This window comes from Chiloscyllium punctatum, chromosome 48 (genome assembly GCF_047496795.1).
Source record: "Chiloscyllium punctatum isolate Juve2018m chromosome 48, sChiPun1.3, whole genome shotgun sequence".
Classification (NCBI taxonomy): Eukaryota; Metazoa; Chordata; class Chondrichthyes; order Orectolobiformes; family Hemiscylliidae; genus Chiloscyllium; species Chiloscyllium punctatum.
Genome location: NC_092786.1, coordinates 51,285,486 through 51,313,053, shown reverse-complemented (window position 1 = coordinate 51,313,053; position 27,568 = coordinate 51,285,486). Strand labels below are relative to the sequence as shown.

Here is a 27,568-nt window from a genome sequence, read left to right as displayed (position 1 = left end):
AGAGACTACAAGTAATCAGACTTTGTCCCCTGCGTGTTGGAGCATCTATGTTCAAATCATTGGGCTTACAAAATTTCAAGAAAACACTGAAAGATGTGCATTTGGTTTTTTGGGTTGGAGATGCAAGGAACGAATGATGATCTTTTGGAATATATTGCACAAAGAAAAAGAAAATGGAAGCCAACTAAGGCCTAGTGTGAATTATTTCTAGAATATTCTTTGGTAGTGACATGTAGGATATTTAATCATCATTTATGAATAGTTGAAGAAATGACTAAAAATTCAGAAGGAGGAGATTCATGTGATTGACCATCACTAAAAGTGGAGTTCCCATTCTTTCCCCTCCCCCCCCCCCCCCCGTTTTAATTCCATCTCTTACCCCCTCCCCCCAAATATAATGAAGATAATATCCTTGTAAATCCAGTTCCGGCCAGAGAAGGAAGTATTTTTCCATCCATGGAGGCATTTGAATTGTTGAAAGGACGAGGGGAGGGGAAAAAAGGAGACGTGACAAAGAATAGATTTGCTTAGGGAGGGAGGCCAAAGTTGCAAGTGGGCAGGGGAAGTAGACTGTATGTGTTAGATTGGGGAGGGGGGTGGGGTGTTGGGGAGAGCTCCTCTCGGAGCTCAAGGTAGGGGCAACCCTGCTCCATTACCTTTTACGCCCTTGTGTGTTTTTTTTTGTTGTTGTGTGCCAGGGGTGGGTCTTTTCACTTGGTCCATCACCTGAGTCCGGGGAAAATGTTGCAATTATTTCGCAGCGTCGTTGCTGTCAATCAAAGAGAGGGAAGGGAGCCTCAGAGCTGAGAAGAAGCTCTATGGCGGCGGTGGCTGGGTGAGATTCACTGCACTTCCAGTACACCTAATGCAACTTTTCCCCAACTTCACCGCGTTGCTCCAGCCAGACTGCGCCTCGATTCAGTGCAAACTCCCAGCAGAGGTGCCCTTCCAAGCGGGGCTGCGGAGAAACCCCGGCCGCTTTTCCCCTCTTTTTTTTTTGCTCTGTGTGTGTGTGTGTGTTTGTAGAGAGAGAAAAAAAAATCTTTTTTTCCGGCAAGCGGACCGATCCCAGATGTCGTTGTTTTTGAGCTTTGCAGACATGGCGCACCTCCATTTTTGAACGACTTTTTTTGTGTGTTTTTGTTTTTCTCCATCTCCCCAAAACGCGAGAACCACCGATCAAAAGAAACAGGATGAAAAATCGCAGTTTTTAAGACTAATTGTTAGGGTTTTTAAGAGCAGCGGAAGCAGCTTTCGATTTAGCGAAGTTTAGTCGACGGAGCAGTGACTGGAACTCGAACCTCGAGATATATGGAACAGGTATGTTTACAGTCTTTATTGACCTTTTATTTTTATGAAATAAATCTTTTTTAATAGGCAATGTATTTATTTTAAAATTAGGATTGTCTGAGATGACGTAATTAAAATTATGCTGGTGTTCTGAGACGTTTTTTAAGAGGATGGAAACAAAGCTGTGTTGCAAGTCTATTGGGGTTTTTAAAAAAAATATTTAATTGTTCCCCTTTTTTTCTTTTTTTTAAAAATTTGTATTTCTGTAGACCTTGTCGGAGGCCGACAATGGTATTGAGTGTTTGAACAATGTCGATGCTGCGTCAGGGCTTTGCAACTCGACCAGCCAGCAGCTGACTCTGGTGGACTGTCTGCCTTCCACCAACTTTGACAGGGAAAATTTGCACTTAGGAACCCCACATCCACGTGCACCCAAGAACAAAACCGAGCCCCGAACCTTCCTTGATCCCAAAATGATGTCTAACGAGGATAAAAACCCCGAAGACGACGGATCAGACCGCAGCAATGCTTCCAGGTACGAGCTCTCGACTTTCTGTCCCATTTTTTGAGGGGGGCTTTGATCCACATTGTTACTTTAGAATCATTTATTCTCGGCATCTAAAACAATTTTTTACAGTTTTTACCCAATCTTTAATCGATGACCTTGAGATTCCTAAAAAGCCCCACCCTGTTTTTTTCTCTCAGTTTCTCCAACTTATGATATGCCATTTGGGCCTATATTCAGCAATGGAAACACGATGTAAACCTACCGAGACCACTTTTATTGTATATTTTATATTATACCGAATATATTCTTTCCGTTCTTCTTGCTGTAGTAAGATGACCTTGTCATTGCTGTTGCTGCAATGCACCATTTTACTCACAATGCAGACTGGTTTGAGAATTTGAGGATTTGGTGTCCATAGTAAACCCATAGAAGTAAATTGTAGTAAATACACTACAAAAAGTTGTATGAATGAAAAAAAATTCATATTTATAGATAAATTAAGAAGTGCCTGTTGGAAAGTTGCTCCTTGGTCTATATTTTAATCACCACCATGCCATTTCAGTGTATGTCTTAGGATATTTTGTAAATTTTTATCACAATTTGGCAAAAAGTTTACTATGCTTATGTCCCTACCTTCTGTATTGGAATAATATTCTATGTACCATATCCCTGGGTTACTACTTGTATGCTTCTATGTCCTGTATCTCTGAAATGCTTTTGTATTTCTTGAGGATGTTTATTATCTTAAATACACCTTTTAAACTTTATTATAACTGTTTTAATTACTTTGCAATATTCCATTCCCTTCAGATTCTGTATGTGGGTATCTAGATTAATTTCATTGCATTGGATAACATGGTCATGGTGCAAAAATTACAGATATTTCTTGATAGCATTAAACATAGAAACTTTACCTTGGAAGATTCTATAACTTTTAATAATTGTTGAACTTTTAACAGGTCAATGGATGTTGTTGCCTACCAGACAACCTGGCCATAGATGGTCCTTTTAATTGAAAGGTGTTAACCTGGATTTAGAATTTTCTGTTTACTTGTAAATTTGTGGGTGTTATGAAAATTGTCCTTTTAAAAATATGAATTTGCTGGCAGTTAGCTTAGTTAAATTGACAGTATTTGAATTTCATTTGCTTAGACCTATGATTTAAGATTGAAGCATTGTAATATGGTGACATCTTCAAAAGATGTTCCACAGTGGAAATACTTATTGCTTGCTGTTTTTAAAATATGATCATTGACTATTTTCTTTTCTCTGACATCAACATATTTCACTGAAAGTATTTTAAGTTGGATTGCAATAATTTACGTAAGGATGGACTTGGTCAACTGTTTAATAATTTATTTCAAGAACATGTATATAGTACTAGCAATGTTCATTTTTTCCCTTGAAGATGATTTCAGTGAAACTAGTCTCCAACTTTTGGGGTTTGCTCTAGGTACACAGGTGGACCTTTCCATTGACTGGTCACCTGACTTTAAGCTTCAACCTCAGTTATGGTAGGATTGATCTTTGGTATGTTCTAGGGCTGGTTTCACTGGACTAGAACAATTCAGTGATAAACTAAGGCAACTTAGTAGCTTGTTCACAAATGCACCATAGAAACCTAACTACGTTGTGCTGTGGGCTTCTTATGGATGTACTTCTAATGAAGTATGGACAATCTGCCTCAGTCCATTTTAGTTTTTGGGTGTTGGGAATGGCTTTTTTGATGGAAAAAAATTCCTTTGCTATGATTTATCCATCTGTTGTAAAAATATACTAATAATATGGAATTTGGCATGTCACCTGTGGAAGGCTTCAAATTCCATTTGGTATGCTTTGGTGCCTTGAAATATTACCTGACTATATTAATTTCTACTGGCAGTTAATTTGTCTTTGTACTTCTGCTTCACAAAGAAGGAAATATTAAAGTTGTTCCAAATGTTGGTCCATTATGGACAAGACCACCTGTTCATTTCAGTAACAGTCTCTGGTGTCACAGACCTGACCCTTCAAACTCCAATTGTTGCAGTTTTTATCTACTTCTGCCACTCAAACGGCTACCGATGTGAGTTCTTTCTTACAAGGTTTGTTAAAAATGATCTTTTGTAAATAAAGTTACCTACCATACCTTGGGTTCTGGTGTCATTATTACATAGTCTGAGAAAATGATTGATAACACAACACTAGTACATTGTGTCAGGACAAATTGAGATTCACCATCTGTTTGATTAGGGTGAATGATTTGTTGTAGCAAGTTCTGTCATGTTCTAGCAATATTCAAAAACCTATATTTTTGTTACCTGTTTCATGAAAATGATGCTAATACTGCTGTATTTGGTAAGTGTAGAAACGTGCAATCACTTGTGGAATGTTATACTATGTTGCATCACTTATGATTGAAAATCAGCTTGGTCATGACAGTTGAGAGAGACCAATTTGTAAGACTTAAATTTGTGCGTGCATTTTAGAAATTGCTGGTAAGTTTCAATGTTGTTTATCCTTAGATTTTACGATCTTTAATGTTTCTTTAATAAAAAGGAAAGTTCAAATATGCAAAGATCTCATCACTACACAATAGAAAGCAATAGGGTGATTTTTATTTTGCTCAACAATAAAACTCTGGAAACTAAATATCTGTACTAACCTTTGAATATTCATATGCCATTTGAAAAGAATTAGCAGCTTCCAGCTTCTTCACTCCCTGGGGCTTTCATTCTGCACACCAGAGATTTTGTTCACTTGTGAACATGGTTTAATTTTCAGTAGGAAAAAAAGGTGCTTAAAAGTACAAAAAAAACAGCCACCTGTCTTGCAGGTGCACTGCTTGTATGTGCTTTTTGGGTTCCACAATTGAAAGGATAGCCTACCAAAAGCCTAGAGCCATTGACCTAACTTTAGCATTATAGTAATGTGTCACTATATTGGAATAGGGGGTTTCAGTTGTGATCCCTTGAGTAGGTACAGTGGGAAGCATGGCTGTAGTATTGCTCAAGAAACTTGGGTTTGAACCTGGTCTTGCAGAATGCTTTGCAACTAAAGTCATGAAGATTTTCTTTTCAGGATAAAATGTTTTTGCTGAACATGGTGTTCATAAAGTAAGCTGCTTGGTTTTAGAAGCCATTTCAATGCATTCTTCCAAAGTGGATCATGTGTAGGTAAAACTGAGTTGAACTTGTATTACTGGATTGCTAATTTAAATTAAATGCTGAGATTTCATAGTTACATTTTTTAAATTTTTACAATCAGTAGTGTACAAGCATTTTGAGTTGTATGCTGTTGCATGGATGGCACATTCTGAATATGCGGCTATTTATATGGATTTACTGAATGTTAATACTGGAGTTTTGAATGAAGTAGTTAAATGTTAAGTTTGAAATGAATGCTTTGGTTATAAGGACCAGTGCACTGACAATGCCCTGGCTAGCAATGAGCACCTTTGTCCATAAAATATTCGCTGAGGGGCAGATTGAGAATTTGGAAAATAAAATAAATGTTTTTCATGATGATTGCTCTAATATTGTTGTGATTAAAATGATTCTTAGAAAACACATTCTAACTTTGCTCTCAGATTCTGTTTGCAAAAGCAAGTTAAGCTTTTTGTGTTGCACCTGGTATCATCTAAAAATCTCAAGGGAGAATAGAATGTTACATTTTTGTTGTTCAGAATAGTGTTATTTCAGAGAAACTGACTCAAATATAATTGTGTTACACAGTGAGTTACTTTGTCAGCAAGGAAGTGTACTTCACTTGTGTGGTTGATGGTAGATCCTGCATTTGCTCCAAAGAAGTTATGCAGTTGTGTTTCTTGTATTGGAATCTAGTCGGCTATTTGGCAGCCATTTTATGAAGGTAGAAATGACTTGTACAAAGCTTGTTTTCAACATTTCTTTGAAGGATTATTGCTAGTTTTCTATGAGTAAATTAAAGTTGTGGTGCTAACTGAAAGTCTGTATGCATATGTCAGACTATTTTGTGAAAAGTGAAGGCATTTGTATCTTCTTTAGAGAGGAAGGTTAGCTGTTTTTTAAAGCTTTTAGTCAGCTGCAGTCAACTTCAGAGAGACAAAATGGCTCTGCTTTACGCTGCATAACTAGACAGACATACTGCATTGCATAGTGTAGTTAGGAAGTACAGGAAGCTGGTGATGATGTAGCTGAGTTCAGAGGTTGTGCTCTGGAATGTGATTGGTTCTCTGCGTAGTAACAGAGCTGCCTGCAGCAGCGCACTCGACAGCTCTGCCCAAAACTGACGTCACTGATGCCTGTGAAAGCCTCCCTTGTCAGGCAAGCCGCTGTATTTAGCTGTGAGAATTCTTGCTAGGCTTACACATCACAGCAAACAAAAGTGGCTAGGATTAATCAGCTATTTTCCTGTATGACGTGCATTTAAGTATTTTTATAAGTTTTTAAAAATTTAAGTTTAAATTTAGTCCATTCTTGGAGATTCGCATATGCTCAAAATGTGCCAGAATTGATGATCTTGTTTTGCTGTTTATTTTATTGGGATTTTTTTTCAAAAGCGCTTGTGTTTATTTTATCACCTTCCTGGTAAACAAAAATTGCCTTGAAATAAACCCATCCTTCAGTTATGGCCCTTGGCTATTCACTGTTCAGTTCCTATATTGAAATCACTGCCCTTTGTTATTGACTGAAGTGAGCGATCCAGGATTAGTGCAAATTCATCCAGATGTAGTCTTTGATGTAACAGCTCTTTAGGGTAATCAACAGCTGTTTGAGGTCACCGATCTCCTCCTGTGACTATTGTTTGAGTATAGTTTGCTTTAACCCACTCATTGCAAGCAAGATCCAGTTGGTAATCCAGTAAATTAATAATTATTTGAAGGCAGTTTATAAATCTGTTTGCATAAATACTTTTTTTAAAAAAATGATTAGTTGCATTTACCAGTATTCCAAAGTTTGCTTTTGCCTATATTGTGAATCTCTCCTTTTGAAGGTGTTAGTTTTTTTAAGACCTGGTTCCAGTAACTTCAGTCACCTGCTGGCTGATTCAATGTGACTCAACTTAGAGTATTCAACAGTACAGGAAACTGCTGTGCTGACTTATTTACTATTTCTGTACAAACGCTTTCTAGGAGTTGTTGAATTGTGACTCGGGAAGAGGCACTACACGTGACCTAATCATCCAGTGATGCTGAGCAAATTGTATCACCCTTAATGCCACCCTGGGTGAGATGAGCTAATGAATTTAATGTACTTCATAAACAGTCTGTTGAAAACAAAGATATAGAAGAACGGGTCCTTTTGAATAATGTTTCATAGCTGAGTTGGCCAGCTCCATTATCATATGGCACAGATTGGGAATCGAGTCTCTAATTTCTTTTTGGGTCAGTTTCACTGTGTGTGGTATCTTTACCAACTGAGGTCTTGAGGGCACTAGATCTTTCAAACTACTTAATGATGGTGAAACAATATTTCTGGATCCCAAAAGTGAACATATGGAAAAGTTGAAAATTGCAGTAGGTAATCTGTTATTAATTAAAGCATCAGTGTTCTAAGTTTACAATGAAAACCATGTTCAGTCGTTTGCAGTAGAAGTATCCTTTAATTGCAGGAAGTTACTTAAATATATATACATTACTGAGATCCAAACGATTGGAAATAATGAATTAATATATGGAATCTTTGAGTTGTTTGATTTTAGAACTATTTGTGGCTTTGTATGTTGATTATCCAAAACAGTTACATCTCAAAGTGCATTATTTAATCTAATATCTTTTCAGTTTTTCTTGGACAGTGTGAGAACATAGCTTGTCACTGCACTGTGCCATTTCCAGTACTACATCCGGTTCTGAATGGCTAAATAATTAACTAAAGGACAAGGCTCCACAATTACTTCTGGACGGTTCAGTGGTTAGCACTGCTACCTCAGTGCCAGAGACCCAGGTTCGATTCCAGCCTTGGGCGATTGTGTGTGGAGTTTGCACATTCTCCCTATGTCTGTATGGGTTTCCTCTGGGTTCTTTGGTTTTCTCCCACAGTCCAGCGATGTGCAAGCTAGGTGGATTGGCCATGCTAAATTGGCATATAGTGTTCAAAGATGTTTTGGCTTGGTGGGTTAGCTGTGAGAAATGCAGGATTACAGGGATGGGGTAAGGGAGTGGATGGGGTCGGTGTGGACTCGATGGGCTGAATGGCCTGCTTCCACACTGTAGGGATTCTATATAAATATCCTAATCCTCAGTGATAAGAGCCGAGTACCTTGGTGCATAAGATCAGACTGAAGTGTTTGTGAGCATCTTCAGCCGAGAAGTGCTGAGTGGATGATCCATTTCATCTTGTTTAGTGGTCCTCAGCTTCTCACTTACCAGTCTTCAGCTAATTCAGTTCACTGTGTGATATCAAGAACTCTTTGGATGCACCAAATATTATGGACCCTGGCAGCATTTGTGCTGTAACACTGAAGAAGTGCTCTAAAATGTGACTGCTGGATTTTCTTGATGTCCCAGGCTTAACCATCTTCAGCTGTTTCTTTCACGAGTGGGGCAAGGGAAATTGTTCACTGAGAGTGTTCAGTATCATTCATGAACCCGTAGATAATGAAGTATTCCATTTCCATATACAGCAAGTACTGGAACAAAATCTAAGCTTGGATTGGTATGTGTTAACTGTCTTGGTACACAAGTACCAGGAAAAGAGAATCTCTTCAAATAGAGAACTAACTGCATCAAGATGATTGATGATTAATGCCATTACCATCGGTGAGTACACCTCCGTCCGGATCAGTCACATACTCTATATGCATACTCGGGCTTTGAGAGCTGGAGAGAAGATATGAATTCTGTCAGGTAACTTGCATCTTGACTCCTTAGAGTGTCTCTAAAAGCACAATAATAGAGACTGATGGATTTCTCTCCATTTGATTAGAGGAAAGTGGCTCCAACTGAATTTGATACTTCACACAATCAAGGATCTCAAAACCTGCTTGATTGGCACCCATCTATAAGCTGACATTCTCACTCTTTGTCACTGGCAAACCAGCAGCAACGTATGCTAGAAGATACAGCTACTTGCCAGCCTCTTTGGACACCATCTCCTAAATTTGTGACCTCTGTGAAGGGCAAGGGTAGCAGATGCATGAGAGCACTAACAACTGCAGGTTGACCCCAAAGCATATTATATCCTGACTTGCAGCTTTAAGTCACATTTCTGGAACTCCCTCTCCACCGGCGCTGAATATACCTATTTAACATGAACTGAGATGTTAGGAAATTCACCTGCCACGACATTGTCAATTAGCAATTGGCTATCAGTTCTCGCATCCTATTTCTGTGACAAGCTTATACCAAGTCTGGTCCTAGTTGCAACATCACGTCTGCTTGAAAATTATTGTCCTCTATTCCAAATTCAAATTCTTCTGCCCCTCTAACAACTTTCAGCCCTTGCTTGAGGACAGGGCTCTCAAATTCTGGCATGTTGTGAATTTTTTGACACTAGTCATTACACCATGGGTATCTGCAGCTGCCTGAGCCCAAAGGACAACCTCTAAGCCTCTCCACCTTTCCCTTTTTGTCATCTGCAATCATGATGGCAGACACTTAGCTTCTCCAGTCAACCACCTACAACTAAAATTGCATCAAAATTAATGGAATGTTATTTATGTTGTCTAATTTGCATAACCAAAATTGGTAAAAGTTGGGTGGCTTATTGGGGTCCAGTAATGGCCCGAATAATGGCGATGCCATTATAACCTCTGCCACAATGTTTTGGAAAGTAACTGGGAAATTGTTGACAAAGGAACAATACATATATGTTACCTCATCTCTCTACTTAGTCTCAAGCGATGCTAGCGTTTTATTTACTGTCCTTTTTTGTGCAGAGGAGATGATGATAGACCTCAGTAAAGCATTGGCTGGTGCTCAGTACAACTGAGAGGCTTGTTGTTGTTAAGTGGTAACTCAGGATGATGATATTGGTGTAATATAGGAGTCGCTGGTGAGACCAAGAAAGGATGGCAAGTTTCTTTATCTACATGACACTAACGAATGAGCTGGATTTTTACAGATAACTGTGTTTTGTTCCTAAGTTTTCTTTAAAGTGAATTTAAATTCTGCGGTGGCAGTTTCAGAATTTAATGCATATTCTGTTGATTATTAGTTTAGAGCTCATTGTTATGTATATGGTAGCAGGGTTACTAAGCTGGTATGAGTTTAATCAGCACACTAAGGTTGGATCATTCAACGATTGCAAGAAAAGTTTGGTCAATTAGACGTTGGGTTGACTGGTGCCCTTAGTTAAATTGGCTTCGGCTGAATAAACTATATATATTATGTGTTGGTAAAAGGTTTCGAGTAATTTGCAAAATCACAAATTAAGTGGTTTTGTACTCTGGTTACTTAAACAAACACATTCCTTTTAGTCTGCAGGAATGAATCCTTTCAACATATCCTTGTGAGGAGACTTAATTATACTCTTTAATTGTGGACTCAAATGGGAAAGAAAAGGACAGTAATACTTGAGCCTTTATTAAACCGTTTTAACAGCAAATAACTTGACATGCATTGCCTGCACTGCTTACAAATCTGCTTGTTGAAGCAGTAGTAAGAGTTTTTTCTTTTGAAGATGAAACGTAGCCAAAAGCATGTGGAAGTTCAGCTCGCATGAAGTAAATGGTTTGTGGACTAGTGACCAGTTACTGCTGACAGAGCCCTCCTAAGAATTATATAATGGGTTTGTGTGTAACTGAACAGCTTAGGGCTCTGAACAAAATAGTGTAAAAACCTTACGATCTTCATCAGGTCAGAACCTCTCTGTTCTCTGCAGTAAGCCTGAAGAAAACCAATTCATCTTTCCTTTTAACAGATGCTGTAATCTGTAACTTGTGATTCATGAAGTGTGAACCCTGTGCCTCCTCTCCTGCTTCAAGCCAGTGAAAGCTTCCAGAGAAGAGGGACCAATAAGTAGCATTCTTACCAGCACAGGAACCGTCTGAGCAGATCCTGTGAAGAGACGACTGAACTGCTTTCCTAATTGTCCCTCTGCCTTAACACCCATTGTTTATCTGCAGCTAGAGTCTATTTGCATGTAATAAATAGTAAACCTTCAAGTACAGAAACCTGGTCTGTATTTTCTCTCAACCTGGAACTTAAAATCGGGTATGTTTTTAAAAAAAAAACTGGTGGGGAGGCAGCTGCGGAAAAACTTGATGACCCCAGGAATTTTGGGAAAGCAAATCTTAGCAGGACTTATACACTTAATGGAAAGGTCCTAGGGAGTGTTGCTGAACAAAGAGACCTTGGAATGCAGGTTCATAGCTCCTTGAAAGTGGAGTTGCAGGTAGATAGGATAGTGAAGGCGGCGTTTGGTATGCTTTCTTTTATTGGTCAGAGTATTGAGTACAGGAGTTGGGAGGTCATGTTGCGGCTGTACAGGACATTGGTCAGGCCACTGTTGGAATATTGCGTGCAGTTCTGGTCTCTTTCCTATCGGAAAGATGTGAAACTTGAAAGGGTTCAGAAAAGATTTACAAGGATGTTGCCAGGATTGTAGGATCTGAGCTACAGGGAGGGGCTGAGCAGGCTGGGGCTGTTTTCCCTGGAGCATCGGAGACTAAGGGGTGGCCTTATAGAGGTTTACAAAATTGAGGGGCATGGATAGGATAAATAGACAAAGTCTTTTCCCTGGGGTTGGGGAGTCCAGAACTAGAGGGCATAGGTTTAGTGTGAGAGGGGAAAGATATAAAAGAGACCTAAGGGGCAACGTTTTCAAACAGAGGGTGGTACATGTATGGAATGAGCTGCCAGAAGATATGGTGGAGGCTGGTACAATTGCAACATTTAAGAGGCATTTGGATGGTTACATGAATAGGAAGGGTTTGGAGGGATATGGGCCGGGTGCTGACAGGTGGGACTAGATTAGGTTGGGATATCTGGTTGGCCTGGACAGGTTAGACCGAAGGGTCTGTTTCCATGCTGTACATCTCTATGACTCTAATAGTGGGGATTGATGGTACCCCATGTGGCATTGCATTTGACAATGCTAACCTATTTAAAATTACTTGATTACTTGCAATTAACAGGGCCACATTCTTTAAAGACTGAAAGCAGCTGCATGCAATGTGCCTGTCTCCACTAACAAAACAGGTGACTAATATTAGTTTGTCCTGAAAATCTGAGTCAAAAAGATTTCAAAATCAATCGATGAAAGCAAAGCCTAACAGTTAGGTCAGTTGTCATTAACTGGTGTATTTCCATGACCATGCTTTACCAACCAGAGTCCACTCGACAGCCAGTCAGTACTCCACTCTCCTTTAGTAAAAACGTTAGTATTCTAGTGAAATATCTAGATGACTGCAAGACAAAAAGCTTTGACAAAATTTGTTTTTTTTTCCCAGGAATGTTCAAGATATGTATGATTGAAGAGCTAATAAGTAGGGGAAACAAACTATCCAGTAAAAGCTTTTGCTGCCTTTGGGGCAATCCAGTTTTCCCTTGCCTTGGAAAAATTGTTCTGCCTTTAGTAATAATTTACCCCATGGCTGCATACAGTTACCTTATTAGTTACATATTGTTTTGATCTTTAGATTTTGAAAGAATTGCCTTTCCCATCGAACCTTTCTTGACTATAGAATGTCCCAAAGCGCACTCAACCAGCAAAGAACTTTAGGAGGTTAGTCATGGTTATAGTGGTGAAACAAGATATCCAATTTGTCCACAGCCAGAAACATGATACTCTGTTTTTGTGATGTTGATGGATAAACATTGATCATGATACTGGGGAATAAAATAATGCTTGATCTTTTATCACCACTTGGGAATAAAAAGATCTCAATTGGCATTTCATCCTAAATTCATTCATGTTGCACTGGAATGTTGGGGTCGATCTTGTGCTGATGTCCGAGAGTGAGATTTGAATGGGCAACTTTGTGGCTCACTGCAAAAGTACTACCACTGAGCCGCAGCTTGTATTCTTTCAACGTTTTTCATACAATTACTTTGATATGTAATGACTGTACAGGCCACCTTGTAACAAATTTTTTCACAATCACAGGATATCCCAAACCCCTTTTAGCTAATTAACTATTTCTGAAATGTAGTTGGTAGAGCAGATCCCACAAATGGCAAAAGTTTATTAAATTATTTTTCGGGCTATATTCTGTTTTGGTTTAATCTGTGTTAAGACGGTGTTGGAAAGTGGGGACAATAAATGCAAGTGACAGTGAATAAATAAATCGAATATGAATTGAATTAGTTGATGGTATTTCTGCCTCCTTTGGTCAATCAATAATCCCTCAACACTTCAGATACTGTTATGGAGATTTGTGCCTTCACCAGAACAAGGGATGTTTTGGTTGAACACTTCAGCTGAAAGGTGACTGTTCTAACAATGCAACATTTTTCAGTGCCACTTGAAATATCATTGAACATGCTTCAAGCTAATTTTCTCCCTCTTTGCTTCATGGGACTTGTCATTATACCTTAATTGGCATTATTCATGTGGTCATATAGATTAAATTATAGTTCATGTATGGTACGTTCACATAGTCTCTTCCAGTTGAGTACACCCCTAAGTTATTAAAGAGTCTAAAATATGTTTCTCAGACCGAGAAAATGATGGCCACAAGATATTCCTTAGCTATCTAAGGAAAGTCAAAAACAGGTAAAGATTTTGGTTGAAAATCCTGGATCAGAATTTGAGCTTCAACTAAAATACTATCTTGTTTTTCAAAAGCATGTATCTCATCATTCACCGCTCAGCCACACATTTCAAAATATTTGTTATTTTTCCCTCAGGTAGCTGAGTAAAATGTCCAAAGGCACTATTTTATCCCCGGTATCCTGGTCAGTATTTATCCCTCCATTAATATCATAGAACATTTTACCCAGTTGTTTGCAGAGGGTAAACTGGCTGCCATATTGTGGACTTATTGGAATGTAGCAAGCACAAGGAGTTACTGAAATGGAGCAACATGTTGCAGGATTAAATAAGTGAGTAAAGATGTATTGTGTCAAGTTGGAGAAAAAGGTGAAATGGGAATTAAGTAGAGAACTCTTGATTTGGAGCTTCACCAGCATAAGCACATGGCCTGCCCCTCACTGAAGTACGTCACCTCTCTGTCATACTCCATGAAAGACAGTTGTGAAGATTAATCTCCTAAGGTCTGAGAGGGACTGGAATTGTACACTGAGATTCTTTGCCCAGATTTGTTATGAGTTTTAATAAAATGTTCTTGTTGCGCGATCCATCATGTTGCAGTGACGGTATTAGTCTGCAACTTGGTTTAGTCACAACAGAAATTTTGTCCTCTAGAAAAGTATAAAGTCACCATTGTCTTACTAGACCAAAAAACTGCACACTCTGAGAGAAAGGCAAGTGGTGGTGACTTAACCTGATGGCTACCATACCTCTGGTGAGGTGGGGCATTGAGAAGGAGAGTCCTTTATGCTAATCTCAGCTGGTTGTGAGATTGAACCAAGGATTGGTGTCACTCTGAATCACAAACTAGCTATCTAGCCAACTGAACTAACTGGCCCCACTAGACCTTTTTTTTAAAAAGTGATAGCTGCAAGATGTTAATCAGCCATCTGAAAGACAAAGCAAAAAGCAAAGAGTGAACATCGTGGATCAGAACTAATGAGTAACAAAGCATTGCCTTCCTGCCCTTTTGAGAGGATACTTTTTATGGAATCCACCCAAGGAGAGAGATTAATTGACATTTGCTTACCCCAGTCAGTACACTCCTGACCACCTTATTTTGTAACTTTCAGAAATGGATAATGCACTCAATGGGTGAGTGACCATCCTATATTTTAGTTATTGCCATAGTCATGGAGTCAAAACAGCACAAAAAAATTGACATTGCTAACTACTATCTATTCAAGACATAAGCATATAATTTGTAGCTTTGTTCATGATGTTACTAGATGTTAACAGAACAATAAGTGTTCTTTTCACAGACCCATTTTTTTTCAGCTCCTCTTTGCTCTCAAAACGGGTAACTTTCTATTTATTTTGTGGTTGATGTTGACATTGGACATTTCCTTTGTTCTCACCAGTGGTGAATCTCTTCTGGGTTTAAAAGAACAACTCTTCCTACCCCACTGATATTTTTCCAGGTTCAACACCATCCATCCTGTGTCTTTCCATGAGTGCTGCTTATAGATAATTTGTTCTGTTCTGCCACTTCTAACAGGTTTGAATTTAGTCTATGCCAACTCATTTCATTTGTTTAGTTGCGTTACCATAATTGGCCGCTGCTAGTTGTCTGGAGTGAGTGCGGGTGAAACACATTATTGTGTTTCTACTGGAACAAGCGGCGAACTCTGCAGTAGTTCCCATCAGCAAACAGGAAACTTATATTGCATCAGTTTTTAGGTTAGATTTGGGCCTAAATCTCCTGCTGTTTTTACATGACTCTTTTTCCAACCAGAGTAGTTATTCCAGTGTAGATGCTATTGATTAAGCCTGTCTGCTATTGATAATGTCTCTGTATTTAAGTAATTGTATGACCTGTTGTTGAAAATCAGCCTTAGACTTAAATGTTATCAGAATGTGTTTGGTGTTCAAAACTTAGGTTGTGTGAGATTGTATAAGTGGAAAAGTGAATTTATAAGTTATCAGTGTATATTCATTGTGAATTATCTCATTGATTCACTAAGGCCAAGAACATGGATAGGTAAATGTAAGCACTTATGGGAGGGGAACAGGGAATAGAGCATGGACAAGGCATGTCAATACTACTTTCCATGCATAATCTGACTTTGAACTTCATTTACCATGATTAATGTTTCACGTTATATTTCTGTCCAAATTCTCGGATTATCTTGGATGTCTGTTTTCCTTTATACTATTTCATTCTCTTTTCTATCCAGATGCAAAAATATGTAGAACCTTTTTTGTTTTGAAGAGTTGCTTTCACATTTTTATTAATTAAATGAACCGTTTTCTTTAACAGCGAAGTTGGTGTGAGAGTCACAGTACAAATACAGCAGATTATTACAAAGCAACATGCGATTTAATATGGAAGCCAATACAGGAAACCTTGTGGGTTACTTATAGTCTTGATTTATAATGAAGACTTAAGTAATAGAGGATTTGCATCAGGCACCAATCAGGAAAGCATGTACAGTAACTAAAGGGAGCCTTTCATGCGATTAACCAGCCTGCCTTTGTTTACCTTTTATGAACAATTGTGCAGTCGATTTTTTAGTGAAGCGTAAAATGTTTTTAAATGTTTTTGTGTATGCAAATTGGGAAACCTGAGTTAGATGGAAAGATTTCTGCGGATTACGTCAATCATCATGTGTTGTTTAAGAGGGGTCTGAAGAGAGGTCCACAAGAACACACTAATTACTTGAATGCAGCCTTGCAATAATTTTTTTTTTAAACAGTACAGAAAGAGGCCTTTCAGTTCATCATGGTCAGGCCAGCCATCAAGCGTCTTTAGTCTGTTTTCTAGTAGTTGGCCTGTAGCCTTGTATGCGATGGCACTTCACATGATCACTAATGTTTTGCATGTTGCGGTGGTTCCTGCTTTAACCACCCATTGAGGAAGCATTTCAAATACTCAGCACTGTCTGAGTGCAAAAGGTCTTTCCTTGCTTGCCCTCTAAACCTGCTGCCCTTTATCTTAATCTGTTCCCCCGATTATTGATCTCTCTAATGAGAGAGCATGTTTCTTTCCATCTACCCTATCTATGGCCCCTATAATTTTGTACATCTCTGTTAGATATCTCACCCCTCATCTCTCTTGTGCTTTCTCTGCTCTAAGTAATCCCAGCCAAGGTAGTCTCTTCATAAATAAATGCTTCAGCCCAGGCAAGACCCAGGTGAATCTCCTATACATCCCTTCCAATGCAGTCAGATCTTTCCTATAATGTGACTATTTGCAAGGTTGCACTGATGAGTTTTTCTTCTAGATCTAAAGCAATGATCATGTCTCTGTAAAATTTGAGCTTAGAAAGTTTGAAATGCAAACCTTTTGTAAATCACAATGGCCAGCTTTCACACCCAAACATCATATTTGCTTTGGTCCTCAGTTGTCACCTGAGTCTCATACCCTGCCTTGGTACGTTACATCACCCTTTAGCTGATAATTTTGTGTCCTCTTAGAATTTTAATCTTTTTATCCCTCCACTGTTCAGCACCTTGAACTCAATAATAGACTGTTATAATCACTGCCGTCTAACTGTTTTGTTTGATAAAGTTTGTAGGATGAGTTCTGTAAGACTGTCTGTCTTTTTGAATACCTGTCAACGTTGGCTTAATTTTAAGTGACCAGATTTTGTTGCACTTCATTATCTAATGCAATTCGATACCAGTTCTGCCTCTATAAAATGAGGGGAAAAAAATCCGTCTTTACAGCCAAGCAGTCTCATACCAACTTGTGGTAATGTAGAATTTGAAAGCATTTCCTTCATTGTTGACTCAAATTTCATTTGCAGCATAATTCTCATTAGGAATTTTACTCCCCCCTATTTGAGTTAGGACATTGTTTATAGCCCTTTGGCCCCAGTCATAACATAGGCAACTCTTGAGTTGGAAATCCTGAAAACACCTTTTTCTGCATTTATTTAGGCATCAATCCTGGGTTCTGCCTGACTTACAGTAGAGACTGTTGGAGGAGGAATCATTCATTGTATTTTTACATCAAAATACTTGCGCATACTATTCTATGTTTGGATGACCTTTATGTTGCTGCTTCTAGTTTGCATAAGTTACTCTTTACGCATGACAGGGTTGTTTACAAGCTGCTTTGGGTCACCTATTGGTTGAACGTAGTGCTACATGTGTAGATATTTGGTGTTTTATGCTGTGTTGCGTTTCTCTCAAACTTATTTGAACTTGATCCTCCATAATGAATAGAATTTGAATATTTTCTCCTCCATGCTTCAGGAGGCACTGATTTACCCAGTAACCAGACTTAAGCCACAAGTTAGGCTCACATTATGATGTTCACACATTGGCTTCACAACCGAATCCACGTCTAGCAGTGTTTGCTGAACAGTGGTGAGAAATGGGAACCTTTGGATTTCTGTTTTGTAGTCTTTATATCCCTCTGAATTGTGATGCCTGTACCATCAACAGAACGTGGTAGTTTGAACCTGGAATCTCTGATATGTGCAGCTCACTTTAGTATTGGCAATGCCTGATGCGTTGCTTTAGTTTAAATCTTGATACTTCGGCAGTGTATTTTTGTGTTACTGTGATTCCAGCATCGAGTTGGCTCACCTTTCACTGCTGAGGAAGAGCTGCTACTTTGGGCAAATCTGAAGCAAATTGAGAATGGAAAGGGAAGAATGGTGATGGATTTCACATTGTTTGAATATGTCCAAATTATAAATAACTTTGTTGTCTTCTGTCAAGAATGTACTCACTGAAGAATCAGATGTGTGATGGACTTGGGCATCACAACAATGGCATTTTTTTGTTGTCATAATCAATGCTTCAGAGGTTTCCAGGGCATGCTAGATAATGTATGTTTTGTGTGAACAGTAATGGAAATAGGCTGAACCAAATTTCAGCTACAGTTTTATCCCAAAAGAGGTGGTCTGCAGTGCAGCAACTTGTCTTTTAGGGTTTCCTTTTATCATTTTTAGTGATGAGCTTGATGTTTGCTGCAGCACAGCTTCCCATAAGAAAATCTATTTGGGAATTGTGTGATCATCCATTTGGGAATGTGACTTCCCATTTAATCTGAAATTTCTGTAGAGTGGCCACCATGTTGTTGAACCCACTGCCATGATATTATTGAATTCTCATAATGGAGCTCATATGTTTTTTGGTGGAAGCAGCCTATAGCAGATCAAGGATGGGCCACAGGCTGGCAAGGCCAGTTGCTTAGTAGGGTTTGATTTTTGTTTTCCAAGTCGTGCCACCAATTGTTAGGAATGGTGCTCCAAATGGGTGCATGACACTGGCGCTAACCTAACCTCAGATGCGGAAACATTGATTCGGAGACCAACTATTTTGGCACTCAAGAGTCTACTTGCCATCGTCTTGGATGTTTTGGGCAGTTAGACACTATCAACTGACTGAGAGACGTTGGAGACACACAGCTTGGAGCAATTGAGTAGCTTTTCTGAGAAGAAAAATATTTATACTTGCAGCCGTGTCACTGGTGACAGATTGCAGAATTCATGAGCAACGATGTATCTTTGCTTTATGCCACTAATTACTGGAAATATATCAAGCACCTTGCCACTGGCCCAGACTTATCCAATTCTACCATTGTGTTGGTGCAGGATCAAAGATCTCTGTCCTCTTAGCTAATGGACTCTTATCCAGGATTCAAGATGAGTTGTCTCACAACCTCTGAACCCCAGAGAATGGAACAAAAGAATGAAATCACAGTAGCCCCAGAGGACCATCGAGCTGCGTTCTCATTAGCGAGAGATGACTAATGGTGAGTTTAACCTAAGGATCACCAGACCTCAGGCATGGTGCAAGGTTGAGAAGGTATGACCTTTTATGATCTCAGCTAATGCGAGAATTGAACCCCAGCTGTTCAAATTGCACTGTATCATCTACCAGCTGTCTAGCCAACTGAGCTAACCAACGCCTCGCTGAGAGGAAAAAACGCTGGGAATTAATCTTAGTGTTAATCTTTGTAAGAAAAAGCATCACCAAGTGCACTTGTCCTTCCCCAAAATTAGTGCTCGGTCTGATAAAGTTAAGCTCTTGCTGTGTTAACGAAGTAAACAGCATAATTTACAAAACTATATGAGAAAAAGGGCTGGACATTAGGATTCATCGATGCATTGTTGGGCCAAAGGACTGGGAGTTGGAATTATTGAGTTTTTTCAACATCCTATGCATAGTTTGAAACTGGAAATATTAACTCTTTTGATTGGGTACTGAAGTTGTTCTGAAATGGTGGAAGTAGAATGCTATAAAATGGCGATTGGAGTTGGCAAAATACCAAGCTCTATGGAACTTTCTGGAACTGTGTTTGAGTTCCAGTGCTGCCATCTTGTAGTGAAGGAAAGAAACTACTAGAACCACAGCATCCGGCTTATCATTGGATTACATTTATGAAGAAATGAAACCTGATTCTGAACGTTTTCAGTTATCTTAATATAAAAGATTTATTCAGGCAATAAATTATTGTATAATGTTTATATCAATTTCTTTTTGAGAACTTGTAGTTTAATCAATTTTGATGGCTTTTTCTTGGGATAGCGATTAAAATCTGTGTTTCTGAAAGCATCTCGACAGATTGAGTACTTCAAGAGTATTTTTAAATCTTTTTCTTAAAAGCTTTGATCCTTTTTTAAAGCTGGGTTAAGTATTTGCTGCCCCATGCAATGTTGTGCTGTGCTGTGCGTACTCTCATCACCAGTGTTGGCTGAGAGCTGTTATATTTTCTGTTGCGCCTTGCACTGTGAGGACTAAAATCAGGATGTTACTTAAATTTAATGAGATTAATTTCAAATTTATGTTGAAATTCTTAAAGGAATTTTAATATTTCTAAATATTTCCTTTTAGATTGTGAACATTTCTGATATGATTTGTATGTAACGATCCAAAACTCCCCTACAGCAAATGATGCTTTGTGGAAATATCATTTACATTGTGTACATGACTTCATATTTAACCATTTCAGCGATACTGGTGCATCTGTTCAGCTCATTTGGTTTTGAACTTATGGGTCAAAATTGTTCAGATTTGTACTTTTACATTAAGTTAATGGAATCTCTGTCTGATTCTTAAAAAGCACAAAGAAAAATGTCTATTTTAAGTGGCTGTTAACTAATTTTTAATTCATTAGACCGAACTGCTGCTACCTCCCTATACAGTAAAAACTCCTAAGAAGCGGAAACAGAAAAGCTGACTGTCCATCCTGTGGCAGGGCCCAGGGTATTTTAACTAATTGTTCCTAATTTTCATTCATGATTTAGCATTAAGTTGTTTCAAAAAAATCTATTTTGCACTCCTCTATGACTACTTAATTTGCAGGGGATAAAACCTCAAGATTTGGACTTCTGTTCTTCAGATTTATTGATTTTTATTTTTAAAGCTTTTAATTGCATTGATTTGTAGCAAATAATTTATATTTGCGACAATTGTAATGTAATCTCACTGATATTATATTAATGAATAAAATATGATCTGGAGTTATAATTTAGTTTGTCTGATATGTACACACATTATGGGGCCCATCTGGTATAATATTGCAGTTCTCTCCCTGCTACTGTAATTCTGTTTTTTAAAAAATTAACTTGAATATTTTTAATTGGTTTTGGTTCTGATCCTCAAGTATGATGGAAATGAAAGTCACGAGCAAATGGATAAATCCAGATATTAGTAGTGGCCCAAGTTAGTGAAACTGTTTAAAAGAAGTGATCTTTGAACAAATACATACATAATACAAGTGCTCCCAATTATTTCTTGATCTTAAAAGGAGTTAATCACACGAGGGTATAACCCCCTCTGTTCACACTTTGAGATGGGGGTAAAACTGATTTCATTGACCAAACAGGAAAGTTGTCTTTCTTTTAGAAGATGTACATTTTGCCAAGTCAGAAGTAAAGGCCACATGTTGATACATCACCAACACTTGGACAATTAATTTGGCATCACAACTTTGTCTTGTGTAACATGATTATGTAAGTATTTGACATAGATACTTCCACTCTAGTCTGTGCTTCAACATGACAGACACCACATCAGTGTTGTTCAATTAGCATCAATTACCTTTTCCCTTGAGAGGGTTTTTAATCAGTAAATTGACTTGCTGCATCTGAATAGGAGGATTTAGATCCTGTTACTACAATATCCTCTGTGACTTGGAAAAGCAATTTCTGATCACTTCTCATTAAGTTGCATGTCATATGTTTCAGATTTGCTTTATTCACAATGCATCATGCTTTATTTGTCATCCCAAGTGTGTGTGTGTTCCCACTGAAGCTCGCGTCCCTAAACAAGTGACTCAAACCCAAGTCAGTTAATTAAATGGATCTCAACGTCCAGAATTTCACCAGATAATGTAGCATTTTTAAGAGTGCATTTATAAAAACTACCAGTCTCTGCTTCCAATAAGTAATTCTAATCTTAAGCAATAGCTTGCTTCTGCTCCCCAGCTTCAGTTGGAGTTGGCAATTTGCAAGAGAAATTCTTACATGTGGAGTGGTTTATCTGTGCTGAATATATTTTACATAGTTTGGAAGCATAGGTAACGGCATCTTCAGGGCACTGAGCGCTCTGAACTGGCACTTTGAGGGGCCAAACTAGTTTCCCTTGATAGCATGAAAGCACAGTGCTAAAGATGTTGAAACTGAAATAAAAACAGAAATACTGGAAGTCCCTAGTGGACTTGAGAGACCGAAACATTTTCCCTGCCTCCCTTGTCAGTTCTTTTCAACTGTTATGTCAGCAATAGGATCCCACATACAGAAATGATTCACCTTTATTTTGTGGAAGCAATCAAAGAAGGAATGTCGATCACCATACTGAAGGAAGTGCCCGCATTTACTTAATGTGATGCCATGGAACACTCCAATCCATCTAAACTATTGGGTCATATGAGTGAAGTTTGTTTGAAACATTGTTGTTGTTGTTGAGGGCTTAAATTGTCTGTGTGCATATATGTAGTCACTATAGAATTCCTATAGTGTGGAAAGCAGGCCATTTGGCCCATTGAATCTACACCAATCCTCTCGAGCATCTCTCTCTCTGACACTCTCTCTCTCTCTCTCTGACACTCTCTCTCTCTCTCTCTCTCTCTCTCTCTCTCTCTCTCTCTCTCTCTCTCTCTCTCTCTCTCTCTCTTTGACTCTCTCTTTCTCTCCTCTCTCTTTCTCTCTCTCTTACTCTTTCTCTGACTCTCTCTCTTTCTCTCTCTCACTCTCATATATACACACACACACACACACACACACACACACACACACACCCCTGTAACCTTATATTTGCTATGACTAATTCACATAGTCTGCACATCCCTGGACACTATGGACAATGTAGCATGGCCACTCCACTTAACCTGCATATCTTTGGACTGTGGGAGGAAAGCGGAGCACCTGGAGGAAACCCATGTAGACACTGAAAATGTGTGAACTCCACACTGACAGTTGCCGAGGGTGGAATCAAACCCAGATCTCCGGTGCTGTGAGGTAGCAATGCTAACTACTGAGCCACCATGCGCATCTACAATGCACATTGGTGACATCCATAAGTATGGCTGAGGGCGTATGAGTGAACAGGGCAAAGTTCACATCCACACCATGTCTGATGCTACCGAGCCATGCTGACTGCCATGGATGGTGCATGTTTTCATAAATTGTGTGCAGCAAGATCCATGTCATAATTACAAATTGCAACTGTGAAATTGGATTTTCAACACTTCAGGATGAAACTAAAGAGAAATCAACTGAGTGCAGAGCCTGACATCATAATGTATTCGCTTGGAACCACAAACCATTGTCATTTTTCCCATTACCTGTGTGTTTTTGTCTGGTGGGATGACTAGGATCAGTAGGTAGCCCATGGGGTCTTTAGCCCTGCCTAAGTGGTCAACAGATGGAAATATCTAAGCACTATTGGTTTCTGAAGTGGTATGATTTCCCTTCCACAAATGCATCATTACTTTAAAGTTTCATGATAATATAAACCAAGATTATGTGGATTGAGCTCTGACTTATGACCCAAAACCACTATGACCAGCGTCCGTGATAAAGCGATAAAAATAATTGTGCGACTTCACAGTCAGGTTGGTGGCAAGGCACTGATGAGATGTGAAACGGCATGTGCTAACATCCCATTACTGTGTTGGTGACTATAGTATCAAAATTAGTTTCAAACATGCAAAGGATATCGCCTCAGCAACCGAGATAAATCTATACTTTGTGGTTTACGGGTAGATGAAATATCACCAACAAAATGTTTAGGATAATGTGTCCATCGTGGTGTTTTATACTCTGCACGATCCATTTGTCTTCATCTATGTGGAACAGTAAGCACAGGAACTGACCCTTTTGACCTGTTGTGCCTGTACCGACCATGATGCCATTCCAAACTAATCTCATCCACCTGCACATGATCAGTATCCCCCTAATGTCTACCTCTGAAATATTGCTATCATATCAGCTTTTATTACTTTCCCTGGCAGTGAATTCCAGACACCTACCATCCTCTGTCTAAAAGAACTTTCCTCGCACGTCTCATTAAGACTTTAGTCCTCTCACCTTAAAGCTGTGTCCCTTAGTGTTTGACATTATGGTCTTGGTGGGCAGTGGGGTGAGAGAAAGACTCTGACTATCCACCCTATCATACCTCTCATGATATATTTCTATCAGGTCACCCCTCGGCCTCTGATGCTGTAGCGAAAATAATCCAACTTTGTCCCACCTTTCCTTTTATAGGGAATCCACTCCAATCAAGGCGACATGTTGGTAAACCTTTTTTGACATCTTCAAAGCTGCCACATTCTTCCTGTAGCGTGGTGACTGGAATTGCACACAATTTCCAAATGTGGCCTAAGTAAAATCTCCTATACAGCTGCAACATGATTTACCAACATTTTTACTCCATCTGGTAACCGTACTCCACATGCCATGTCTGTTCTTCTGTTCGATCCCACTAGGCATGAATGCTAGAAATTTGCTGCTGCTTGATAGAACATAGAAAAATACAGCGCAGTACAGGCCCTTCGGCCCTCGATGTTGCGCCGACCGAAACCTACCTAACCTACACTAACCCAATAACCTCCATATGCTTATCCAATGCCCGCTTGAATGACCATAAAGAGGGAGAGTCCACCACTGATACTGGCAGGGCATTCCATGAACTCCCAACCCGCTGAGTAAAGAATCTACCCCTAACGTCTGTCCTATACCAACCTCCCCCTTATTGATAGCCTTATTATGCCATTGAGTGATCTGTGCATCTGTTTTCACATTGACCTTTCTGTCTTCTGTCTCCTATGCTATCCTCTGAAATGGGTTAGAACACTATTCAGTTCAGGGGCAGTTAGGGATGAGTAATAAATGCTGGGATTGCAGTGAAGTCCACGTCGCATAAAAGTTTAAATCTTTGCTTTCCTATTTTTCCTACTGCCCCCAACTGGTAATGTTTCACTTGCTTCCTGTTCTTTTCTGCAGGAGGAAGCTATTGACAAAAACAATGCTTTCCAGGGTTCATACATTTTAAAACCAGGTTCTACGTGCTTTTCCATTACCTGGGTGGAAAACGAAAGTAAAGGTCCTCCACTTAACTGTGCATGTGTATATCCCAATCTATCCTTCTATTGGCCTTATTTTTTCAGGCTATTATTTCCATGGTTTTCTTTGTCTCCTAACCCTTATCTCTTTCCCTGTGTCCTTTTCAGCTGCCTCTTGCATGCGTTTTCCATGTGTGTCTCATTACTGAACAAAGAGACCTTGGAGTGCAGTTTCATAGCTCCTTAAAAGTGGAGTTGCAGGTAGACAAGATAGTGAAGAAGGCATTTGGCATGCTTTCCTTTATTGGTCAGAGTATTGAGTACAGGAGTTGGGAGGTCACGTTGCGGCTGTACAGGACGTTGGTCAGGCCACTGTTGGAATATTGTGTGTAATTCTGGTCTCCTCCTTATCGGAAAGATGTGAAACTTGAAAGGGTTCAGAAAAGATTTACAAGGATGTTGCCAGGGTTGGAGGGTTTGAGCTATAGGGAGAGGCTGAACAAGCTTGGGGCTGTTTTCCCTGGAGCGTCGGAGGCTGAGGGGACCTTCTAGAGGTTTACAAAATTATGAGGGGCATGGATAGGTTAAATAGACAAAGTCTTTTCTCTGGGGTGAGGGAGTCCAGAACTAGAGGGCATAGGTTTAGTGTCAGAGGGGAAAGATATAAAAGAGACCCAAGGGGCAACATTTCCACGCAGAGGTTGGCACGTGTATGGAATGAGCTGCCAGAGGATTTGGTGGAGGCTGGTACAATAGCAACATTTGAGAGGTATTTGGATGGGTATATGAATAGGAAGGGTTTGGAGGGATATGGGCCGGATGCTGGCAGGTGGGAGTAGATTGGGTTGGGATATCTGGTCGGCATTGACAGGTTGGACTGAAGGGTCTGTTTCCATGCTGTACATCTCTATGACTCTAAGTTCTTCGCCAGATTCTTTTTATTATTCATTCATGGGATGTGGCTTTGACACCTGTGAGAAAACAATCCTTTCCCTTTCTTAGAAATCTTTTGGCAGTGTGAGAGCTTGGCTTTTCCTGGAAAGTTAACCTCTCAACTCAGTAAAATAAATTATACTTGAAATTAGAGAATAGATGCTCCATTCGCATCAGAGATTTGCCTGGACTTTGAATGATAAAGTTGCAACAAAGGTCGTGTTATCTGGGTAAAATCTGATATTAAATCTTGAAAATTATCTGGAGTGGAAGTATGCATATTTTCGTATAACCCCAGTCAAAAAGGAAATGAAGCTGTAAAGCACTTAAGTACTAGTTAACATGTTGGCGTGATGATATCTGGCACCGTTGGCACCTGATCCATACTATGGATGAACATTTACTCAAGTTGTCACTCTTGGCCTGATTTAAAAAGGTTATGTAGTTTTTGTCGAAGGCCAGTTTGGATTTGGCTGTACCTTCTTTCTTAACGGTGAATGGTTACTTGGCAAAGATTCCTGAGGACCTTAAGCACCTGTGGAATGCTAGATCAGTAATTTCAGAAGCAGAAGAGTCTGAGGTAAAAATAATAGGATGTCCAACAATCTTTGTAGTTGCTATAATTTCGCTGACTAAACATTTGTATCTTTTGATAGAAGACCCCACTTTGCACCACATACTTAGCTTATTCTTTTTCCAGAATTTTTCAACTTGACATCATGATTTATATCACCAATCCTGTAACTTACTTATTAAATTTTGGCTGCAGGAACTGTAGCTGCTTCTTTGCTTATTCCAAATTTGTGTCCCCTGATGTATGATCCTCTCACGATAGGAAGTTGTCTGCCGCCTCAAAAACTGTATATTCTTCAAGACTGCCATAGAATCATCTGAGGATATCTACTGAGCCCAACTTGTTAACCTTCCCTTGAAACAGATTGCAAATGCATTAAGTAGTTATGGTGATTCGATTAAGTTTGGGTTTGACTCTCCATTATTAATGGGTATTTGCCAGGCTTGGGGGAGTTGGTGTAGGGTAGAAGCCAAGACATTTTGTAAATCACGGTATGTGTGGAGTGGCCAGGCTGTGCTCATGTTCTCTTTTTGTTTCTCAGCAACTCTGCTTCAGAAGAATCCAACCACTCTGCCTCAGGATCAGAATCTGGCAGCCAGTCGGAAAGTGAGCAGGGAAGCGAAACCAATAATAGCAGTTCGGAATCCTCGGAATCACAGTCTGAATCAGAAAGTGAATTGGCTGTGTCCAAGTTGCAACAAGCTGCCACAGAGAACAAGGACAAACCACTGAGTAAGAAAGAGAGGATAGCGGATGTTAAAAAGGTACCTTTTTAGACAATAAATGGGAGGCTGTCTCCTTCGTTATCATTCTAGTATAAGAGCTCATAGCATGGTCAGCTCTTCTTCAGAAAGGAAGGATAGAGTGTCTTTGTGTATTATTCATGGAATTTTCTGTGTTGAAAATATCCTAATAAAATTAGGATGTAATGATAAGGTCCTGATAAATTTGTTGAAAATCCCATTTTTTTTCACAGAAATAAAAAGACTGACTTCAGTTTGAAAAATTGTGCTGTCATACATTGCAGAAAGCTTTGGGCAGCCTGCACATAAAACTATAGAAACTTTAATTATAAGGAGCTCTGGGGATATGGAAGAATCTCAGTATTCACTGCCTATTTCGCGTCAAGGTTAGAGTGGTACTGGAAA

At 39.2% G+C, this 27,568-nt stretch overlaps 1 protein-coding gene across 3 annotated transcripts in view; it reads left to right on the top strand.

The window, feature by feature from the left end:
* The first annotated feature begins 622 nt into the window (after positions 1–622).
* Positions 623–27,568, top strand: part of chd2 (chromodomain helicase DNA binding protein 2) — a 92,884-nt gene continuing 65,938 nt past the window's right edge. For 2 of the 3 annotated variants that reach the window (XM_072565205.1, XM_072565204.1), the window contains exons 1-3: positions 624–1,320; positions 1,560–1,825; positions 26,962–27,184. In XM_072565205.1, the coding sequence (XP_072421306.1) occupies positions 1,312–1,320; positions 1,560–1,825; positions 26,962–27,184 (498 nt within the window). In that variant the 5' untranslated portion in view covers positions 624–1,311. Of the gene's footprint in view, positions 1,321–1,559; positions 1,826–26,961; positions 27,185–27,568 lie in introns of all 3 variants that reach the window. The other variant, XM_072565203.1, reaches the window with a different exon arrangement.